The sequence below is a fragment of the Hipposideros armiger genome, unplaced genomic scaffold (assembly GCF_001890085.2).
Source record: "Hipposideros armiger isolate ML-2016 unplaced genomic scaffold, ASM189008v1 scaffold_276, whole genome shotgun sequence".
Lineage (NCBI taxonomy): Eukaryota > Metazoa > Chordata > Mammalia > Chiroptera > Hipposideridae > Hipposideros > Hipposideros armiger.
The window spans coordinates 1,269,048-1,290,419 of NW_017731626.1; the positions used below are offsets into that span (position 1 = coordinate 1,269,048).

At 33.8% G+C, this 21,372-nt stretch overlaps 1 protein-coding gene across 1 annotated transcript in view; it reads left to right on the forward strand.

Annotated features, from left to right (window-relative positions):
- The window catches only part of MINDY2 (MINDY lysine 48 deubiquitinase 2), a 69,703-nt gene that overhangs the window by 31,676 nt on the left and 16,655 nt on the right, over positions 1 to 21,372 (forward strand). The window contains exons 4-6 of the mRNA XM_019657543.1: positions 1,908 to 2,066; positions 9,049 to 9,151; positions 17,133 to 17,275. Of these exons, the coding sequence (XP_019513088.1) occupies positions 1,908 to 2,066; positions 9,049 to 9,151; positions 17,133 to 17,275 (405 nt within the window). The remainder of the gene's footprint in view (positions 1 to 1,907; positions 2,067 to 9,048; positions 9,152 to 17,132; positions 17,276 to 21,372) is intronic.

A 21,372-nucleotide genomic window follows, 5' to 3' on the forward strand; every position in this document is an offset into this window, starting at 1 on the left:
AACAGTAGCAAAATTAGTTATAGAGTAGCAACGAAAATAATTTTATGGTTGGGGGTCACCACAACATGAGGAACTGTATTAAGGGGTTGCGGCATTAGGAAGGTTGAAAACCGCTGCGAGTCTATAAGCATGTCCATATTTAATGTATTAAAATGTTTAGAAAAACATGTTTAAAATAGTCTTTGTTACAGACTTGTGTGATCATATTTATTGAGAAAACTGATGTGAACAGAGTGACTCCTTAATTTGGCCAACAAGACTGTGATCCAGCCTCAGTCTCTTTCAGACTTCATCTCCCACCACTTTGCACTTCATTTATTTTGTTCTAGCCATGCTGGACTCCTTGCTATTCCATGGACACGGTATTGAACTCATTTCTGCATCAGAGTTTTTGCACTGATGCTCACTTTGTCTGGAATGCCTTTTTCCCAAATCTCCCAAGACTCAATATTTTGCTTGGTCACTACTGGTCACTATTTAAGTGTCATTCTTAAAGAGACCTTTTTTTTAAGCAGTTTAAGTTCACAGCAAAATTGAGAGAAATTACAGAGTTCCCATATACCTCCTATCCTCCCAACACACACACACACACACACGCATGCACGCACGCACAAGCGTGCGCAACCTTCTCCACTATCAATGTCCTATACCAGAGTGATCATTTGTTATAACTGATGAACCTACATTGACACATAATTAATGCCCAAAGCCCATAGTTTACGTTAGGGTTCACTCTTGGTGTTATATAGTCTATGGGTTCAGACAAATATATAATGCCGTGTATCCGTCATTATAGTGTCATACAGAATAGTTTCACTGCCCTAAATATCCTGTGCTCTGCCTATTCATTCCTCCCTCCTCCTAAACTCTGGTAACTACTGATCTTTTTACTGTCCATCGTTTTTCCTTTTCCCACAATGTTGTTTGAAATCATACAGCATGTAGCCATTTCAGATTGGCTTCTTTCATTTAGTAATATACATTTAAATTTTCTCTATATCTTTTAATGACTTCATAGCTCATTACTTTTTTCTTTTTGTGTATGTGTGGTTAAAAAACATATAATTTACTCTTAACCATTTTGAAATGTATAATTCAGTAGTGTTAACAGATCATATTCATATTGTTTTATAAACATCTCTAAAACATTTTCATCTTATAAAACTGAAACTCTGTAACCATCAAACAATTCCCTAGCTCTTCCTCCCTCCAGCCCCTGACAACTACCATTCTGCTTTGTTTCCATGATTTTGACAACTCTAGGTATCACATATAAATGGAACAATGCATTATTTGTCCTTTTGCAACAGTTTATTTCATTCAGCATAGTATCCTCAAGTTTCATCCATTTTGTACCATGTAATAGGATTTCCTTCTTTTTTTTAAGGCTGGATAATATTTTATTGTATGTATATACCACATTTTCTTTATTTACCTGTCAATGGACATTCAGGTTACTTCTGAACATGGGTATACAAATATGTCTTCAAGATGCTGCTTTCATTTCTTCTGGATATATACCTAGAAATGAGAGAGGCCTTCATCTTTGATTAAAAACTTTTATCTTTAGGCTTCCTGGTCTAAAATAGGTCCCTCACCCCATCACTTTGTACATCCTTATCAGCTCAATTTTTCTTACCAGTACTTGACATTATATATTTTTGTATTTGTCTCTCACAGTAGAATGTTAGTTGCATGAGATCAGGAACTTTGTCTGTTTTACTTACTATTAGATTTTTAGAGCTCAGATTTGTGCCTGGCACCTAGTAGGTACTTAATAATAAAAGTTGAGGGGATGAATAAATTGTACAAAGTGAAAAATTAGAAGTAGATGTGCTTACATTTACATATCTTTGTTGTTGTTGTTTGACTTTTTTCATTTTTACCCTTTCTCTTTCTATTTTCAGAATATGAGTGATGCTATGGCAATCTTGCACAAACTACAGACAGGCTTGGATGTAAATGTAAAATTCACTGGTGTTCGAGTATTTGAATATACTCCAGAGTGCATAGTATTTGATCTTCTTGATATTCCTTTGTACCATGGGTGGTTAGTGGATCCTCAGGTAAGTAGAAAATTTTAAATTATATAAACTCCAATGTAGTAAAATTTTATTAATTGGGCAAATTAATCTAGATTTATGTTTTCTGATACTTATATTTTTATGCTTTTTCCTGGAATTAGCCAAATTGTGAGGTTAAGGACTCAGTCCTCCAGACTGCTAAGCCTGCCCAAGACTCCTGAGTAATTTCAAGGAATTAGGGGCTACATCCCTACCAACACTTGTTATTATCTGTCTTTTTGAATATAGTCATCCTAGTAGGTGTAAAGTCATATCTCATGAATTTATTTGCATTTCTCTGATGACTAATGATGTTGAGCATCTTTTCATGTGCTTATTGGCCATTTATATATCTCTTTGGAGAAATGTCTGCAGAACCCTTGCCCATTTTTAATTGGACTATTTGTCTATTTGTTATTGAGTTGCAAGAGTTCTTTATATATTCTAGGTATAACTCTCTTGTTAGATATATGATTTGCAAATATTTTCTTCCATGCTATGGGTTGTCTTCACTTTCTTGATGATATCCTTTCAAAAAAGTTTTTAATTTTGATGAAGTCCAGTTTATGTTTTTCTTTTGTTGCTTATGCTTTTCGTGTCCTACCTAAGAAGGCTTTGACTAACCCAAAGTCACAAGGATTTACCCCTATATCTTCTTCTAATAGTTTATTGGTTTTAATGCTTAGATTCAGAAGTATGACCCATTTTGAGATGATTTGTGTGTGTGGTTTGAGGAAGGAATCCAATTTTATTCTTTTGCATGTGGCTATCCACTTGTTTTAGTATGGTTTATAGAAAAGATTATTCTTTCCCCCGTTGAATTGTCTTAGCACTCAAAGTGATCTTTGTAAAATAAACCCTCCCCTTTATCCCTTTGCTCTTCTCCTTTCCTTAAAAGCCTCCAACGTAACTAAAATAAGATGCAAAATCCTTTATTAGAGTTTTTATGATAATGCTACATGATCTAGACAGACTTGGCTTATCTGTCCAAATTCACCTCATATAATTCTCCTACTTTTTACTACCCTCTAATTACACTAACTGCGTTTCTGTTCTTCAGACATGTCAAATTCATTCCTATCTTGGATTTTTGTAGTAGTTGATTGCCCACTGTGGAACACTGTTCTACTACCCTAATACATTGTTCTCCCAGATCTTCACATTTCTAGTTCCTCCTTATTCATTCAGGCCTTAGGTCACATTTCACATTGTTAGAGAGACCCTCCCTGACCAACTTAATTGAAATTAGTCACTCTCCTTTACTCCAGTCATTTCCTCTCCCATTACCCTATTTGATTTTCTTTTCCACTTATCTAGAATTATTATTTATTTCTTTACTTGATTGACTGTCATCTCCCACTAGAATGTATGTTTTATTAGGACTGGGCTCTTATTTCTGATTACTTAGAACAGTGCTCTGAACATAGTAGGTTCTCAAATATTGACTGATGGAATGACGTTTGCATGTAGGCATGCATTAACTACAGGGTAGAGAGTACAATAGCAAGGACTTGGCAGTGTTTCTTTATCCCTGACTGTTGATAAAAGCAGCTGGTATTCTGGGCAATGAAAGGATGTTTTACTGTAAGCAGGGTACCTGTATTTTTATTGACATTCTGTCTTTAAGAATATCACTGAAAATTCTAAACATGTCAGCATTTTACATATCCAAGGTGAGACATGTTGGATGCTGGCAGATGACATTGCTAGGTAGCTTAGATTCTTGAGAATGAGCTGATGGCCTGAGGAATTTAAGCCTGAGTTCTTAAAATTGGACTCAGATTATCCCTCTGACTATATGTAGCTATATGTTTTGGTAAACAGTTAAATTCATATGCTTAAAGAAAAAAATGTGATATAGGACAGAGATGGTTCATCAGACTTTTCTGATCTACACAGTGGTTTTCAAAGTCTTGTGCTTTATATCTATTTTACTTGTTTTGTGACCAAAGGATTCTGCTGCTAGGAAAGAAAAAAAGAACAAGGCAAAGTTTGAAATTATAGGTCTGTGAAATACCTTCCAGAACTGGCTAGTTCCTTGTTTTCTGATTATGTGCTTTGCAAATAATTATCTTAAAAATAAACGTCATCAGTTCTCTGAATGGTGTGTACCAAAATTCAGCCACTAAGAAGGTATTTCTCCATTATTAATTGGTAACTAGCTCTTTAGGAGCAACACTAGAAGCCAGATGACAGTGGAAGTGATATATTCAGTGTGCAGAAAAAAGACAAATGCTAACCTACAATCCTGTTCCCAGAAGAAGGGAGTAAAATTTCTTAGATTAATTAAATTAAGATAATTTCCTGCTGGTAGACCATCATTAATGGAAACTCTAAACAAGGATTTTGAGAAGGAAAGTGATCCCAGATGGAAGGAAGAGTTGAATGGAAAGAAAATAACATGATAAATATGTGGACAAATAATAAATGTTGACTGTATCAGATAAGAACATTATCTTTTGGGGTTTAAATAAAGAACATTACCATATACAAAAAATAACATAAGTTGGGAGGAAAGTGTTCTAAGGGCCTAGAATTAATTCTTCAAGAAGAGGGTATTAACTTCTTACTTTGATATGGTAGGAGTAGATGTTATAATATCTATAATTTCTCTGTTCAATATGGTAGCCAAGTAGAGCTGTTTAAATTAACTAAAAATTTAGTTCCTGAGTTGCATTAGACTCATTTCAATTGTTCATTAACCACAAGTGGCTAATGGATATCTTATTGGGCAGCACAGATTTGGAATATTTCTATTATTGCAGAATATGCTTTAGGATATTGCTTTTTTAGAATAACCATGAAAAGAATAGAAAACATAGTGGGTAACTTCTAGATTAGTAGAAGGGGAAAAATCAATCAATCCAAGAACAAAGAAGAGGTAAGGGAATATTGAACCTGTTAGGATAGAGAGAATGGTAGATTTAATAAATCCTAATATATGAATAATTATAGTAAATATAAATAGGACTAAATCCTCTAGTTAAAAGATAGTGATTCTGAGGCTTGATTCATATATATATATATATTTGCTGTTTACAAGAGACATATAAAACAATATGAAATGAAACAAAAAGATTGAAAGTAAAAAAAGGAAAATAAAAAGAGATGCCATACAATTGCTAATCAAAAGAAAGCTGGTGTACCTATAGTAATTTCAGAAAGAATAGACTTAAATTTTAAGTCAAAAAGCATTACTAATGATAGGTTGTTTAATTTGCTAAGAAGATATAACCATTTTAAATTTGTATGTGCCTGGAGATACCTGGAAAGTAAAAAAACCCTGATTGACTGTTCATTCCTTGGACCCATGGGAACTGTCGCAAAGAGTAAAGGTCAGTTTTTGACAATGAAAAACAACATTTATATGCATCGAATAACATAACTTCAAAGTACATAAAGCAAAATTGAATAGAATTATAAGAAGAAATAGGTCATCATATTAGAAAATTTTAATATACCTTTCTTTATAATTGTTAAGAGCAGAAAATAAAACCTAATGAACATACATTCTTCTAAAAGAATTTAATAAACTTTGTAAATGATTTCAGAAACAGGAAAGTTGCAAAAAGACTACAGAAAATTCCCGTATACTCTTTACCCAGTTTCCCCTAGTCTTACGTGACCATAGTGCTACATGTGTCAAACCGTAGAAATTTAATATTGGTGCATTGCTATTAAATATATTACAGTCTTCATTCACATTTCACCCATTTTTCCACTAATTTTTTTGTTGTTGTTCCAGAATCCTATCCAGGGTATCACATTGCACTTAATCATCTTATCGTCCTAGTCTCTTCCTATCCATGACAGTTTTTCAGTCTTTGTTTTTCATGAACCTGGCTATACATTCTTTTTATACAGATGAAATTTGAGATTTCAAGACTAAATTTATAAAGATGTCAGTTCTCTCTAAAATAAATTATAGTTTCAATACAACCCCAAACAAAATCCCAGCAGATTTGTGAGGAGTAGTTGTGGAATGTGACAAGTTCGTTCTGTAATTTATATGGAAATGCAAAGAGCTGGAATAGAAGCCAAGATATTCTTGAAGCAGCAGAACAAGTAGGAAGGACTTGCTCTTCTAGATACAAAATATTTTAAATATTATAATTAAGAATTAGAACAATGACAGAGAATAGAGAGGCCAAAAAGACCATATATATATATATATATATATATATATATTTCTGTATATATATAGAAATAGGGCACTGTAGAGCAGTGGGGGAAGGAAAAGGCAGTCGTTTCCATAAAAGGTGCTAAGACAGATAGCCATTAGATATACAGTTAGAGAGAAAGCCAATTCAAATTTCTAATTAGATACCCAATTAGAAAAAAATGAAATTGTTTCCCCAAACTCACACCATAAAATTCTGTGCCATGTACATTGATGTTTAACTGGAAAAGACAAAACTGCATTAGTTTGAGAATATGTTTCTAACCTTAATGAGGGAAAAGGGTTTCTAAAACAAGACAAAAACATTAACCATGAAGAGCGTTGGTAGAACATGACTACATTAAAATTGAGAGTTTCTGTTTATCTAAAGAAATCCCAATGAGAATGTAAAAGTAAGCCACAAAGTAGAAGATGATTGCAACTTATATTGTGAATAAATGCTTACTATCCAGAGGACATAAAGAGCTCCTGTGGGTAATTGTTTTTTAAGATAGACAACCCAGTAAAAGAGGAGCAAATGACTTTGAACGGGCATTTTACGTAAATGGATATCCAAATGGCCAATGAACATAAGAACTAGTCATCAGGGAAATGCCAATTAAAACCAAAATGAGATACCATTGTACACCCAATAGAATGGCTAACTTTTAAAAGTTTGACAATACTAAATGTTGGCAAAAATATGCAATGTAGAGAATTCTCATTGCTGCTGACGAGAATGTAAATTGGCTGTCTACTTTAGAAAACAGTTTGGAGTTACCTAGTAAAGTTGAAGATAAGCATATCCTAAGACTCACCAATTTAACAAGGTACATTCCCTAGAGAAACTCTTGAAATATGGAACAGGATAAATGTACAAGGATGTTCATAGCAGTATTACCTATTATACACCCAAACTGAAGACAACTTAGATAACCATCAAAAGATGAATAAATAAATACATTATGGTATAGTCATATTATGGAACACTAAAGAAAAATGAAAACAAATAACAGCTGCATGTCACTACATACAACTACCTAGCATATTATATATTTGCTTATTTGGTTTATTGTTTGTCTTTGTTCCAGAATATAAATTTTATAAAAGCATAGACCATCTATTTTGTTCACTGCGAAGTCTGCAGTTTCTCTAACAGTACCTGGTACATAGTAGTGCATAAATGGCACCCAAATGAATTAATTGAATGAAATATTAATATAGATTCAGTCTATGAAAACTTGAAATTTTGTATTGTTCATTGCTAGTCTATAGAAGTACAATTGATTTTTATATATTGATCTTGTATTTACTGTTCTAGTTTTATTTTTATGGATTCCTTAGGATTGAAAATTCAGATTCTTTGGGAAGACAATGAAGTTGACCCACTAAAGAAAATTGCTCTAAACAATAAAAGTGTTAAGAAAAATAATGAAAATCTAAGAGATTGTGCCCTCAAATTGCTTCTTAAGGGTCTAAGTTTTTATTCTAAATGAATCAAAGCTGGAAGTCATACTCTTTTGTGTGATTTACATAGACTTATAGCCAAAAGATCATCTTTGAAAGAAAAGACCTTATTTGGCTCTACATCAAAAGATTGACAAGTGACTATATTCGTTTGTTTTTAATTAACATGAAATGTTTATGATATATATATAACATTTTCCACAATTCTCTGCTTTGACTTTTTCAATTAACTGGTCTTCCCAACCAACCATCATTTCCACTTGCATGGTTAAGAGGCTTTTACCATCCTAGAATTTTGCAGAAACAAAGAAAATAAATTCTAGCCTAGAGCAGAACCATTGTTCTCCAACTTTGCTATGCAGCAGTGAAATAAAACTTAGACAACTGAAAAGCAACTTGAGCCTGGAATTCTTTTAGATCTTTTTAACAAGCTCCCCATTTTGGGGACCACTGTCCAGAGTATTATTTGTGCAGATATATGTCAAGATTTGTGGTATTCAAAGATTAAATATTCAAGAAGATCATTTGGATGTGGAACGAAAACATTGGCCCTCTAATTTTTTATATTATTATATTAATTTGTACTTGTTTTATTATGCATATGTCATTAGTACAGTAATACATATAAATAATTTAGAAGTATATTTTAGGGATGGGAAGGCAATCAAAATAAGTTGTTTAGACAGCAGAAACTTATTTTTCTTTAATAATCAAAGCAAAGTATAATGGAGGAAGAGTAAAAAATGCCCAATTTTATTTTCCTATAGCTTAAAACTTTGAATTTATTTTCCTACTGTACCTCCAAAGATAAAGATTAAATAAGAATCATTAGGCAAATACTGTCCCTCATTAATATAGTATGTTAACTTCAGGAAAATAAGGTTAGTTATGTCTACTCATATCTCCACTATACTTTGCTAGGAAGTAAATAATAAATAAAATGGAAAACTTTAATCCAATAAATTAACATCTGTAGATTTGCCTTGCTTTAAATACAAAATATTTGTGTTTTAGTAAAAAAAATAAATAACTGAGATTTTCTTATTTTTCCTCTGAAATAGTTTACTTTTTATTGCAATCACTTAAATGCATCTTTAAGACCTTAAGAAATAAAGTTGCATGTTATAATCCCATTTAATTATTTTTTTCATAATTGAAATACAGCTGAGCAATAATTTTCATAATGTTATAGTTGTAAACAAAATTGAATCTGTTGAGTATTGATTTTAGTACTGATTTTTTTCAAAAGTAATATTTGTATATTTAGCATTGTATTAGAATACCCTAAAGACTTTATAGATTTCTTTGTTATTGTTTTTAATCTTATCATGATTAGTGAGACAGTCATTTGTTTTCTAGATTGATGACATTGTAAAAGCTGTTGGTAACTGCAGCTACAACCAACTAGTGGAGAAGATCATCTCTTGTAAGCAGTCAGACAGTAGTGAGCTGGTTAGTGAAGGTGGGTGAGTGCTACTACTACCTGACTTACTCTTGGCAAAGTGACTTCTCTGATAATTTAATATCTTTTAAATGTCTTAATTAAGTAAGACTTATAAAAAAATACAAGTGATGCTACTTGTAGGAATTAAAAGAAGTAGTTATTCATAAAAGTGCCAGTGAAAGGTTTTTCCTAGAACCCTTTTCATTTGACTTGTAAAATCAGGCCTGGATTTTAATAAAAGTCTTTGGACTCTTGCTAGTTTTGATATGGTCTGTTACCCAGGGTTTACTGATAATTGCTCTTTTTAAAAAGGATTATTATTTGGGAGCACTATGTGAATTTTATAATTCATCCTGAACACTTCAGTTGACCAAGATGAGTATTATGATACTTAAGTGTTCATTTTAGTAGAGCTCTGCCTTATGTTTTATTACAATCTAGTATACTAAAGCTCTATTCCAGATCAAAGTATACCTCTAATCATCAATTTCTCTAATCGTCAGCTAATTAAAATTGCTAAATTCATCATCATAGAAGCAGTTTAATATTTTTTCAGCTGTGTTCCCGCCAGTGAAGGGAAGAACAGATTTGAAACCAGAACGGTTATCAGTACCATAGCATTCGGATATACGAGTACCTTCCCCACCACCCACTTCACTTTTTCAAAAATATGCTCAAATACTGAAACTGCTATTCTCCTCTGTTTGAAGGGTGAACAAAATAAAGAGAAATCATGAGAAGCAGGGGGTGAGCTACATTGTTCTAACATACTTTTTTACATAAGGTGTAATAAAAGTTGATTACAATTACCACATTTTAAAATTAAAACTAAGTTACTACAAGAGTATATGAGAACATACAAAAAAAGATGTGTACACGAATACCATACTATATTGACTAACCAGAACCCAACTAATTATATTACTCAATTATCCATAAGTTTAACATGTTTATGCAAGAGGCAAGTAGCAAGAAAATACACAGTGTTTTACTTGAGGCTTATCCTAGTCTACTTGCAATAAACTTACAAATGTATAGAAATATTGATCATTGATTTGTATGACAGCTCTTTCACTACAACCTAAGGCAGCAAACTTTAAATTTTAAATTTAAATTTAGGGGGGAGAGGAGCAACAAAAGCTATTAAAATATTTCTCTCAGTTAACAAAATTCCACTCACTAGAACTTATCCAAGCTCCCTCTCATTACTGTAAATATAGTCTAAAAAAAGCAGGCTATAAAGAAAATTTCCATCTGTGGATTCCTGCTTTCTCAGTAACTTCTAATATGCTATTCAATGGTAATTGAAGGAAATAATAGGATTCAGAAAGTGTTAACAGATGGAATAGCCATGAAGTGATAGCCCGGTGAACAGACTTATAGGGTAAGAGGCTATAGGAAACACTGTTAACAGCATTTTTCCCAAGCCAGGCTGCAAATAACAAGGTAGGACTTAGGTAATGCATTAATTAACAAATGAATAACAGCAACAAAAACCCAGTCCCTTTTTGTTACAACTATTTGTTACAACTGTTAATGTTACAACTATTATTATTTCTCTGACATTGATTCCCCAAGATAATGAAAAATAATAGCTGATATATATATAGTATTGATAACTTGAGAAGGATATTTTAGTAAAAGCAAGGAAAGAATTATCCTCTTTAGTGGTACAGAATTTTCAGGTAACATATATCAGTATTGATTAACTCCTTGATATATAAATTTTGTAATGGTGAAATTCTGTATATTAGATTTCCATATCAACGAATAATTACATATGGAATTCACTACAATTAAAAAGCTAAGCTAGGGTCAGCCAAGTGGCATGTTGGTTAAGAAGTGGCTTGGGATGCCAGAGGGCCCCGGTTCGGATCCCACATATGAGGGCCAGTGACACTGCCCTCTACAGCTAAGATGCTGAACAACAGCTCAACCTGGAGCTGGGCTGTCATGAGTCGCTGGCGACAGTGTAGGCTGCAGTCCCCTGCTGCAGTGGGTTGCCATGGGCTACCGTGTGTAGCCAGCAGCCAGCATGAGCGGCCAGCAGCCGCCATGAGTGGCTGTCCAAAGGCCGGCGACTGATCTGCCTCACCTGGGAAGAGCGCAATGATGGTGCCAGCTTGGGCCAGTGAAGCAACATCCTCCACAACTAGACTGAAGAACAAAAGGACAGCAACTTGTCTGTTCCCCTCCCCCAATTTCCCAATAAAATCTTTAAAAAAAAAAAAAAAAAAGAAAAACCTAAACTAGTTTTTTGTTTATAAGAAACTACAAATGTGTAGTCTGTTTGAAATAATTACTTAACCAATGGTTACCTATATAAGGTACTATGAAATATAGGAAAGAAAAGGCCACAAGGGACATTTTTATTTATAATGTAGCAATTAGCTTCCCTCTGTCATTTTCTTCATCATATTTTCTCGGGTACAGTGTTCAACTGAAATAGTCTGCTTTCTTTTCTATATAGCCTGCAACTGTAACTTTCCTTCTTATTCAGTAAAACAGCCAAAAGGTGGTTTATTTCTAATCCTTCTTTATTAAAAAGAATTAAACTTTGGTCTTAGATGGTAACTATATATTTTAAATTCAAATATTTCATTTTTATAAGGTACATAATATTAGAAATACCTTTACTATCATTTTTTGATTAAAAATGTTATTTAGCTGACAGTCAAATAGAATTAGATAGTCTTCCAACTTCTTTCTGATGACATTCATTTTCTTTTGATGACAACACCTTATAAGTAAAAATATAAAACTTTTACATGTACATAGAGTCCATATTATTGGCTATCTGGGTGTTAATACTTCCTTGAGTCTAGTTATAATGATGGGTTGTGGCATAGCAGCAAAAATCAACAATGAAAAGAATAGCACGGTACCAGCTGCCAGACTTCACCAGAGCTGGTCATTTAATTCCAGATGCTCTCTCAGGAATAATTTCTTCTTTCACAATTGTTTCTAGGTAAAAAATATGCTTAAAGAAATAATTGCAGAATATTCATTTATTCAAATATTTATTGAGCCTTTATTATGTGCTACAAACATGGAAAATTCATATTTTTATTGAATAATATTGATTTCCTTTTCTTTTTTCTTTTATTTTGAAAAATCTCAAACCCATAAAAAAGTTGGAATAGCACAATGAATACACACACACACACACACATATTTATATATGCTTCACCTAAATTCACCAATTATTAACATTGAATTTTTACTTTCTATTCTCTCTCTCTCCCTCTCTCACCTTTTTTCTTAAAATCTTGTGAGAATTAGTTGCAAATATCATAGCACTTTACCCATTTATACTTCAACACTTGTCTCCTAAGAACGAAGAATTCTCCTATATAATCACCACACAATTATCTCAGAAAATTTATCATTAATACAATACTATTATGTACTATACTGTTCATATTCAAAATTCCCCAGTTGTCCCAATAATGCCCTTTATAGCTTTTAAGTTTTTCAATGTAGGTTTTAATCAAGGATCATGTAATTGGCATATTTAGTCTCTTAAAATCTAAAACAAATCACTAACCTTTTGTCTTTCTTTTTTTCTTTTTGTTCTTTGGTGTTGTTGACTTTTCTTAATAGTCTAGGCCAGTTTTGTAGAATAGTCCTTAATTTGGATTCATGTGACATTTTCCCCATAAGCAGATTTAGATTATACATTTTTGGTGGGAATATTACATACGTGACATTGTGTTTCCCAAGTGCATCAAATGAGGTGGCACATGATGTCTGATTATTCTATTATTGATGATGTTCATATATGATTAAGGTGGTATCTGCCAGATTTTTTTGTTGTAAAAATGCCCTTTGCCTTTTGTAATTAATAGTAATCTTTGCTGTTATGCTTTGAAACTGTATGAATACCCTGTTGCCTAATAATCTTTCACCCAATAGAGTTGGCATTCATTGATTCATGCCTGAATCAACTATTACTATGGTGGTTATGATAGTTCTATGATTGCTTCTACATTTACTAGTTGGCATTCTTCTGTAAAAAATAGTTTTCTCTTCTCCATTAAAATTTTTTTTTATTCAATGTAGACTCATGGATTGTTTCTTTATTTTTTTTTATTTTATTTATTTATTTATTTTTTTGTAGAGGGCAGTGTCACTGGCCCTCATATGTGGGATCCGAACCGGGGCCCTCTGGCGTCCCAAGCCAGTTCTTAACCATCTCACCACTCGGCCGGCCCGGGATTGTTTCTTATTCAGTGTGTTACGAATCACTATTATATTTATTCTTTTTGATGCTTAGAATTTTCCTATATATGACCAATGGGATATTTTCAAGTTGGATCCCATGTTCTTTTGACATCTTCATCATTTCTTGAGCACTTCCTTGTTTTCTATCACAATAAGATGTTTTGGGCTCCCTGTGGCATCCCTGGAATCAAATCATATCAGCCCCTATATTTTCAAAGAAAATCGGGCCATTTGTTATATTATAATAAAAGATATTTTTTGTCCCATCCTCTTGAGTGAAAATATTCATATAATGTGTTCGATTTTTGAAACTTTACATAAATGAATTTAAAAAGAAAATCAGACCATTTGTTTAAAGCAATCACAGTGACATAGTTAAATTATGATTGAGTTTAAATTTGAACACAAATCTCAGGCAGGGGTACATCTAGCCAACATTATAAAATAAGCCAAATTTCCTTTTATCCTATTTCCTCTTTTTGTTTCTTTTTGCCTAATTTAGTGCCCCTCTTTCTAACTTCACATCCTTTATAGCACTCAGTACTTTCATAGTCTAGTAACTCTAATAATAGTGGAAAATAATTTGGTAAACTAACTTAGTATTGAATTTCTGAAACTAATATTTTCAAACCTTAATGTCAGGAAAATAATTTAAATTTATTCTCAGTAATATTTTATCATTATATTTTTTTCTTTAGTATCATTAATGACAATATCTATAACAAAATAGAAATTTAATCTAAATGTTGCAAATAACTATTTGTCATTTGAAGCAGCAATGGAGATAAATACACTGCTATGTAACACTTAGAATTGTTTACCAAAGTTTGTTTAATTAATTATGAAAAGCTGAAACGAGAATAGGCTTTTGAATATTCCACTAAAATCACAGGATTGTCACTGTTTAAGAGTTGGTAGAAGAATTAGGAAATATTGTTCTCTATATGTCTAAATTATTTTGCCTTGTGGTTTAAGGAGAAATTCAGTTTGCATTTGTAATAATAAGCACTAACGTTTTTAAATTAATACCAATAATTCTCCTGGGTTTCAGTCTTTTCCATATGTAGTTTTGTCCTTGAACAAGTCACTTATTCTTTCTGATCCTCTGTCCTGTTCTATAGCAAGACCTTTCTAATGTTGAATTTTTAAATTTCACACACATAAAAGTAATGTTGTGCTATATCCTCACTTTTTGTGTCTTTTTGATAGGGATTTGTAGAGAGAATGTTGTGTGAGTGAGGTGTGTGATGGGCATTTACAAACATCTTTCTGAAGGAAGTATTTACTAACACTGATATTATAGACAGCAGTGGTACTTTTCAGCATGGCATTATACTTAAATTTTAAATGCTATATAATAATAAAGTGCCTTAGTATATAACCCATACATTCTACTCAGTAACTTAGTACTTAGCAAAGTAATGATAATAACAGGGAGAACTCTTATTTCTAAATGTATAATCCCGAAGAGATGCAATGTGCTATAAATTTCCTTTGGCTATGGCCTTCTGTATAACTTTTGGCACTTCCCCTCCTACGTTAACCAATTCTTTGGAATAGTGTGATATGAGGTCTGACAATTAAGTTCACGAACTTTGTTGCAACGATGTTGTTTAACCTTTTTTGATAACAGAGGGATTATTCATTATGAATTTGTACCAACTTGACAAACAGTTAACCAAGTTTACTATTTGGAAGTGCTAAAAAGGCTGCATGAAAAAAGACGAAAACGACCTGAACTTTTCTCCAATAAATTCATGGCTCTTGCATCACTACAATGAACCAGCTCACACGGCACTGTCTGTGACGGAGTTTTTAGCCAGTAAACAAATAACTGTATTAGAACACCCTCCCTGCTCACCTGATCTGGTCCCCAGTGACTTCTTTCTTTACCCAAAGACAAAGGAAATATTGAAAGGAAGACATTGTGATGACATTCAGGACATCAAGGGTAATATGACGACAGCTCTGATGGCCATTCCACAAAAAGAGTTCCAAAATTGCTTTGAAGGGTGGACTAGGCGCTGGCATAGATGCATAGCTTCCCAAGGAGAGTACTTCGAAGGTGACCATAGTGATATTCAGCAATGAGGTATGTTGCACTTTTTCTGCGATGAGTTCACAAACTTAATTGTCAGACCACGTATATTGGTAACTTTTTACAACCACTTTACAGCTTGACATTAAGGGTGAGGGATGGAGAGGGAGTGGAATAAACCTATACTCTCCAGCTGCCTCTGGCCCTACCAAGTTTGTTTTCAATTTCTTGTTGACGTGTCAATTTTTTAGTACGGGTTCATCTTTACTCCCTATATTTGCACGTCTGTTCACTTAAAAAATATTTTAGAGCACTCTCTTCCCCCCTATTGTTTCTGAGACATAACAAAAGGACGGAGAGAAGGAAAGAAGAGAAATCAGGCTCTTAAAATATTATACAGTCGATTCTCATTATTCCCAATAGTTATGTTCTATAAAGTTGCTGAATTAAGTGAATACTAAACCACTGCTCCTAGGGGAAACACAAGATTAGGTTCCTGTGAGCCTCTGGTCAAAAGATTTGCATCAACTGGTAAATACATAGTCTTGGTTTATGTGTATTTCTGTTTAGAGACACCTTATTTAATATATGTTGTTGATTCACAAACGTTAAACTTATGGCCAACATCACTATAACTCGTTTGAGCAAAGGTGCAAAAATATGTGTTTTCTCCATAAGACACATCACAGCCTTTGTGCACTTAGGAATACTAACCAGCACTTCTGCGATATGCTCAGAGGCCATTTTTTTTATACACAGTAAAAATCAATCCCCCAACAAAGCACAAAAATGTGAAGAATGTGGCACTAAATAGGCTCTGTGAAAAGGACACTTGTTTACAGTATGAGAGCTGAAAAGAGAAGGCAGTGTTGCCTTGTTTGACCTCAGTGGGGAATGTGTAAGTTGGGTGACTATTTTTTTGTCATTTTGCACATATCCAGGAATGACCCTGAATGCACAGCAAGTATTGATTTTGGAGTTAAAATTTTAAGTAGTAGGCAAATTTTCAAATATAAACCTGCACCAATAAGGAGGATCAACTATACATATATCTTTTAAATTAAACCCCAGAAAACTTTCTTTCATTACGTTTTAAAACAAAAGAGATCATTTCTATTTCTGAACTTAATATTTCTACGTAATACAATAATATATCTAAAGTGGCATATGTTGGAGGAGATTAGGATAAAAATGGCATCAATTATCCTACTGTTTTCTGTTCAATTTTATGCCTACTTTTAGTTTTAAGGCAAGAATTGAGCAGTTTGTGAATTGAGGATTATCTGAGAGCTTTGTTAAAATCAAGCAAGTCAATTTGTTAAGGCTACTTTTAATTTCTAAACATCTATCCATTGGGGAAGTAGCTGTTGACATACATCTTAAGCTCCTATGCACTTTTTAAATTGCTAACTCTTGCCTTCTTATTTCTTTTAATGGGTTTTAGTTTTATTGTGTCTGTGTGTTTTGTTGTAAGCTGCCTGAAATCCTTTTTGGAATTAGGTGAAGTATAAGTAACTACAATAATTGATTTAAAAAAATTCATGTAACTGTTTCTTTAGGATGGGAATGTCTGTAGACACATCTTCCAGAGTAAAAAAGTAGAGTCTCCAATTTGGGGCCATCGTGTTATAGTAGGAAAGTCTTATTTTGACTGGCCTTTCTTCATACAATGTAAATAGACAATCTTTTTAATTTTGAAGTTATTCTTCCATCTAATATTATGCATTTATTCCATAGGCTTTGTAGCTGAGCAGTTTCTAAATAACACAGCCACCCAACTGACATACCATGGATTATGTGAACTAACGTCAACAGTTCAGGAAGGAGAACTTTGTGTGTTCTTTCGGAATAATCATTTTAGCACCATGACCAAATACAAGGTATGATATAGAAATAGCTATTCAACTGTTATTTGAAATTAAAGGAGCTTGGTTTAGAGATGTCTTATGATCTGCTTCAAACAAACAAAAAAAATTAGCATAATATTCCTTAACCATCAAATGATGAAGTTAATTATTAAATACTTCTTTAGGATAGAATGAATTAACCATTTAAGTGTTTTTTTCAAATCAGTTTTTGCTTTTATTTAAGTCTGAACTACTTTTTCACAGATTACTTACGGCATTAAAACGTATTATTTCCTTTTTAAGAAAAAAGAAGATAAACCCTAGAGATAGAATTAGGATGACTGCTAATGGTAGATGCTTATATTTGAGGGCTAAAGGAGTTTAGAAGAAGGAATCAAGATTTGTCTTTATGATAGTGTTTGCTATTATTAAAGTTATCAGTATGACTTTAAATTCTTATGCCATCTATGGCTCTGCCAAAAAAATTTTACCGATTCATCCCTTTTGTTATCTCTTTATTCCTTCCCTTCATTTTTACAGCTGCCACCTAATTCAGGAGTATATCAATTTATACCTAAACTTCTGTGATAGAATACTACTCTGATCGTGTCAGTAATATAGCAAAAATGTTCAGTAGCACCTAGTACATAGAGGATAACAATGCAAGATATTTTCTACTCTCCCCCGATGCTAACACTTTGCTTCAGCCATAGTGGTCTGCCTACTTATTGATAATCCTCCTTCCCCATACACACTTCATGCTTTTCTATTTCTGCACCTTTACTGTCATTTATTACTGCTTACTCCCTATTTGAAAAGATCATTTCTTTTTGCCTATCCAAACTTTACCTTTTAAGAAGCATTTCAAATACCAGCTCTTTAGTAAAGCTACTTCTCTCCTTAAACCAATGGTTCTCAACCCAGCTTGCATGCTAGAACTACCTAGGGAGCTTTTTAAATAATACCAATGCACAGAGTCCACCATCAACTCAAATCAGAGTTCCTGGAGCTGGAACCTGAGCATCAGTATTTTTTAGATGCTCCCAGGTGATTTGAATGTGAAGGTAAGGCTAAGGCTGAGGATCACTACTCTACCATCCTTTTCTAGCTATTATGGGCCATAGCATCCTTACCCTTACTGAAGAATACCTAGTTACTAGTTTTTTGTAAATGTGTCTTATTTTTCTAAATGAAAGTAAGCTTATTAAAGTCAGGAATCAGGTCTTCATCTTTACTTCAACCTTTTAATCAATGAACTGCACAAAGGAGTGTAAAGAATGATGTGTTTGCTTTCATAAGAATACTGTAAAGCTCTAGCTCTCCTACTCCTGTATCAGCTATAACAAGGGTTCATTTTATTGCTCCCACATTTGAGCTAGATGTATGCTAGGTATGGGCTCAGAGTCATCCATATGCCTCAGAAATCTAAGGCCAGAGAACCTCAGGATCAGAATTATTGCTACATAGTAAATACTGCTAAGTCGTCTTGCCTTACCTGATCTCTTCAAGCCCACACTTTATTCGTTCATTTCACAAATAACTATTGAGCATGATTATGTCAAATATCTATTGAGCCTGATTTTGGGTGCTCAGCTCAGTACTAGGACCACAGCCTGAGCAAGGCAGCTATGGTTCCTTCCATTTAAGGATTTCTTATTTTGGCAATGGACAGATGTTAAATAATTACACAATTAGTTACTTCCATTGAAATATGCTCTGTAAAGGGTATATACAACATGCTGTGAGTGCTTTTATCAGGACTTATCACATAGTTGAGGATGTCAGGAAAGACTTCCTTGAGAAGTAACATTTAAACTGAGACCTGAAAAATGAATCTTCTTAATCAGTTAGCAAAAAAAAAAAAGGGGGTGGGGGTTAACTAAGCAGATGGAATATGGGTGCAAAGGCCCTGAGGAGGGAGAGAACTTAACTCTTCCTTAGAATCGAAAGAAGACCTGTGTGGCTGAAGCATAGAAAATAAGAGTCATGAAATAAGGCTAAAGAGATAGGCAGGTACCAGATCTTGTAGTCTTGAAATAAGAGGAGAAACCGACCTTGATCTCCTATGGCCTAGTGGTTCTTTTTGTTCTCTCTTTCGGACGCAGCAGGAACAAGATAGTTCACTGGGAAAACAAGGTCTCTGGCTATCATTGGTGGTTGTTATACCACCTCCCAAAACAGCTCTGGGTGTTCCCTTTTCTCTCCAAGGCATATCCCTGACCAGGAAGTCCTTTGCTAGCCAGCTAGGTATTCCCAGTCTTCCTGTGCAGTTGGGGAGGAGGTGCCTCTCCTGGAGTACTTTCTATCATGTGTCTGTTTGGAGACTAACTATGCCTTTCTGGGAAATAATGATAGCTCAGAGAACGTGTGCATTCTACTTCTCTGCTTCTAAGTTTTTCTCAGTAAACCTTATTCTATAGTTAAAGTGTATCACTATTGGTACGTTGTCTCCTTGCCCCATGTACAACATTAAAGTGCTTTGGACTTTCAGGCAAGAGTGGATGGGGATTTAGTTAGACTATTACAGGAGGCCAAGTAAGAAGTTACAGTGACTTGGAATAGAATGGTAAAGAAATGGGGACTAGACAGATTCCATAGACATTTCAGAGATGTAATCAACCAGATTTGTGATTAGGATATGAACAATAAGAATGATTTCTGGGTTCTGAGCATGAACAACTGGATGAATACTGGTGCTCTTTATTGAAACAGAGAATACTGGAAGAGGAGAAGAAAGATATCATGAAATCAGCCTTTGTTATAGCTGTTTCTGAGGCGTGCTTCAAGTGGAAATGTTGGGAAAATTGTTAAAGACTAGAATAATTTTTGTGTACAAATAGTAATTTGGGGAGAGGATGAGATTTACAAGAAAAATATGGAATGAGAAGAAACAAGAAGGCCTAGGACAGAGATTTGAAAAGTGCCAACATTTAAGGATCAACTAGAGGAGTATGAACTAGCAAAGAAGACTGAGAAAGAAAAGAATAAAAGGAAAATCTGAAGAATATGGTATCATGTAAGTCAACAGGGAGAGAGTGTTTCAAGAAGAATGGAGATTTCAGTTGTTAAATGCTGAGGACATAGAGCACTGGGGGATGAGGGAAAGTATCCATTAGCAATATGGATTTAATTGGTATCTTAGAGAATGGTGGCAGCAGAAAAAAACTGAATTTGAATTGGTTAAGAAGTAAGTGGGGTGTCAGGAACCAAAAACAGATTATAAGCAACTCTGAAACAATTTGTTGGTGAAGGGGCATAGACATAATGGCTCATAGCTATAGTGGGGTGTAGAAACCAGGGAGGGTTTTTGGTTTTGTTTTTTAGTATGAGAGACTTGATCATGTTTATTGAAGGACTCAACAGAAAAAGGCTGAAGATTTAGGAGAGGAGATAATTGATGTTAGAATGCTCCTAAAAAGGTGAGAAAGGATAGAAATTTTCACAGGTGACGGGGATTGAATCTTGATTAAAAAAAAGAGATCTCTTCATTGTAAAGGAGGGAAGAAGTAGACTATGTGTACAGTTACAGGTAAATTAATAGATTTGATGTCAGGAAGTAGAGAAAGTCACTGCTTGAATGCTTCTGTTTTCTATATTATGTGGAAGGCAAGATCATTTACTGAGACTGAGTAGGGGTGGGAAGGTTTGGTTTCACATTTGAAGAAGGAAAGTTTAAAGTAGTCTTTACAGCACAAGGGAAAAAGCTCTAACTACAGAAATTAAGAATCACCAGGCAGTGTTGGAAATGGTAATTATTACATGAATATGCCACTTGTGTAATTTTTCTGCAGGAGTATCCATCAGAGTGTAGACATAAAGAAGGTCATTTTGTAGGAATAACAAGGTCTAGTTGGTCATTCTAGATTTGGGACTTTGTTAAGTGGTGCAACAAAGAGTAGAAGCGCAAAAGAATTCAGGGACATGATGGTATTATGAACATGGTATTGTCCAAATTTATAAATATTGCCTAGAGCAAATAAAAAGGCCCTTCTTCACTAAGGCAATTCTCTTTATATAGAAAGGATAAATGACAACGACTATACTGGCAGCTAGTCACTAGAAGAAATGCCATTGTTTACTAGAATGACCACCAAACCAAAACAGTAATGCTGTTTTTTACTTTTTATTAT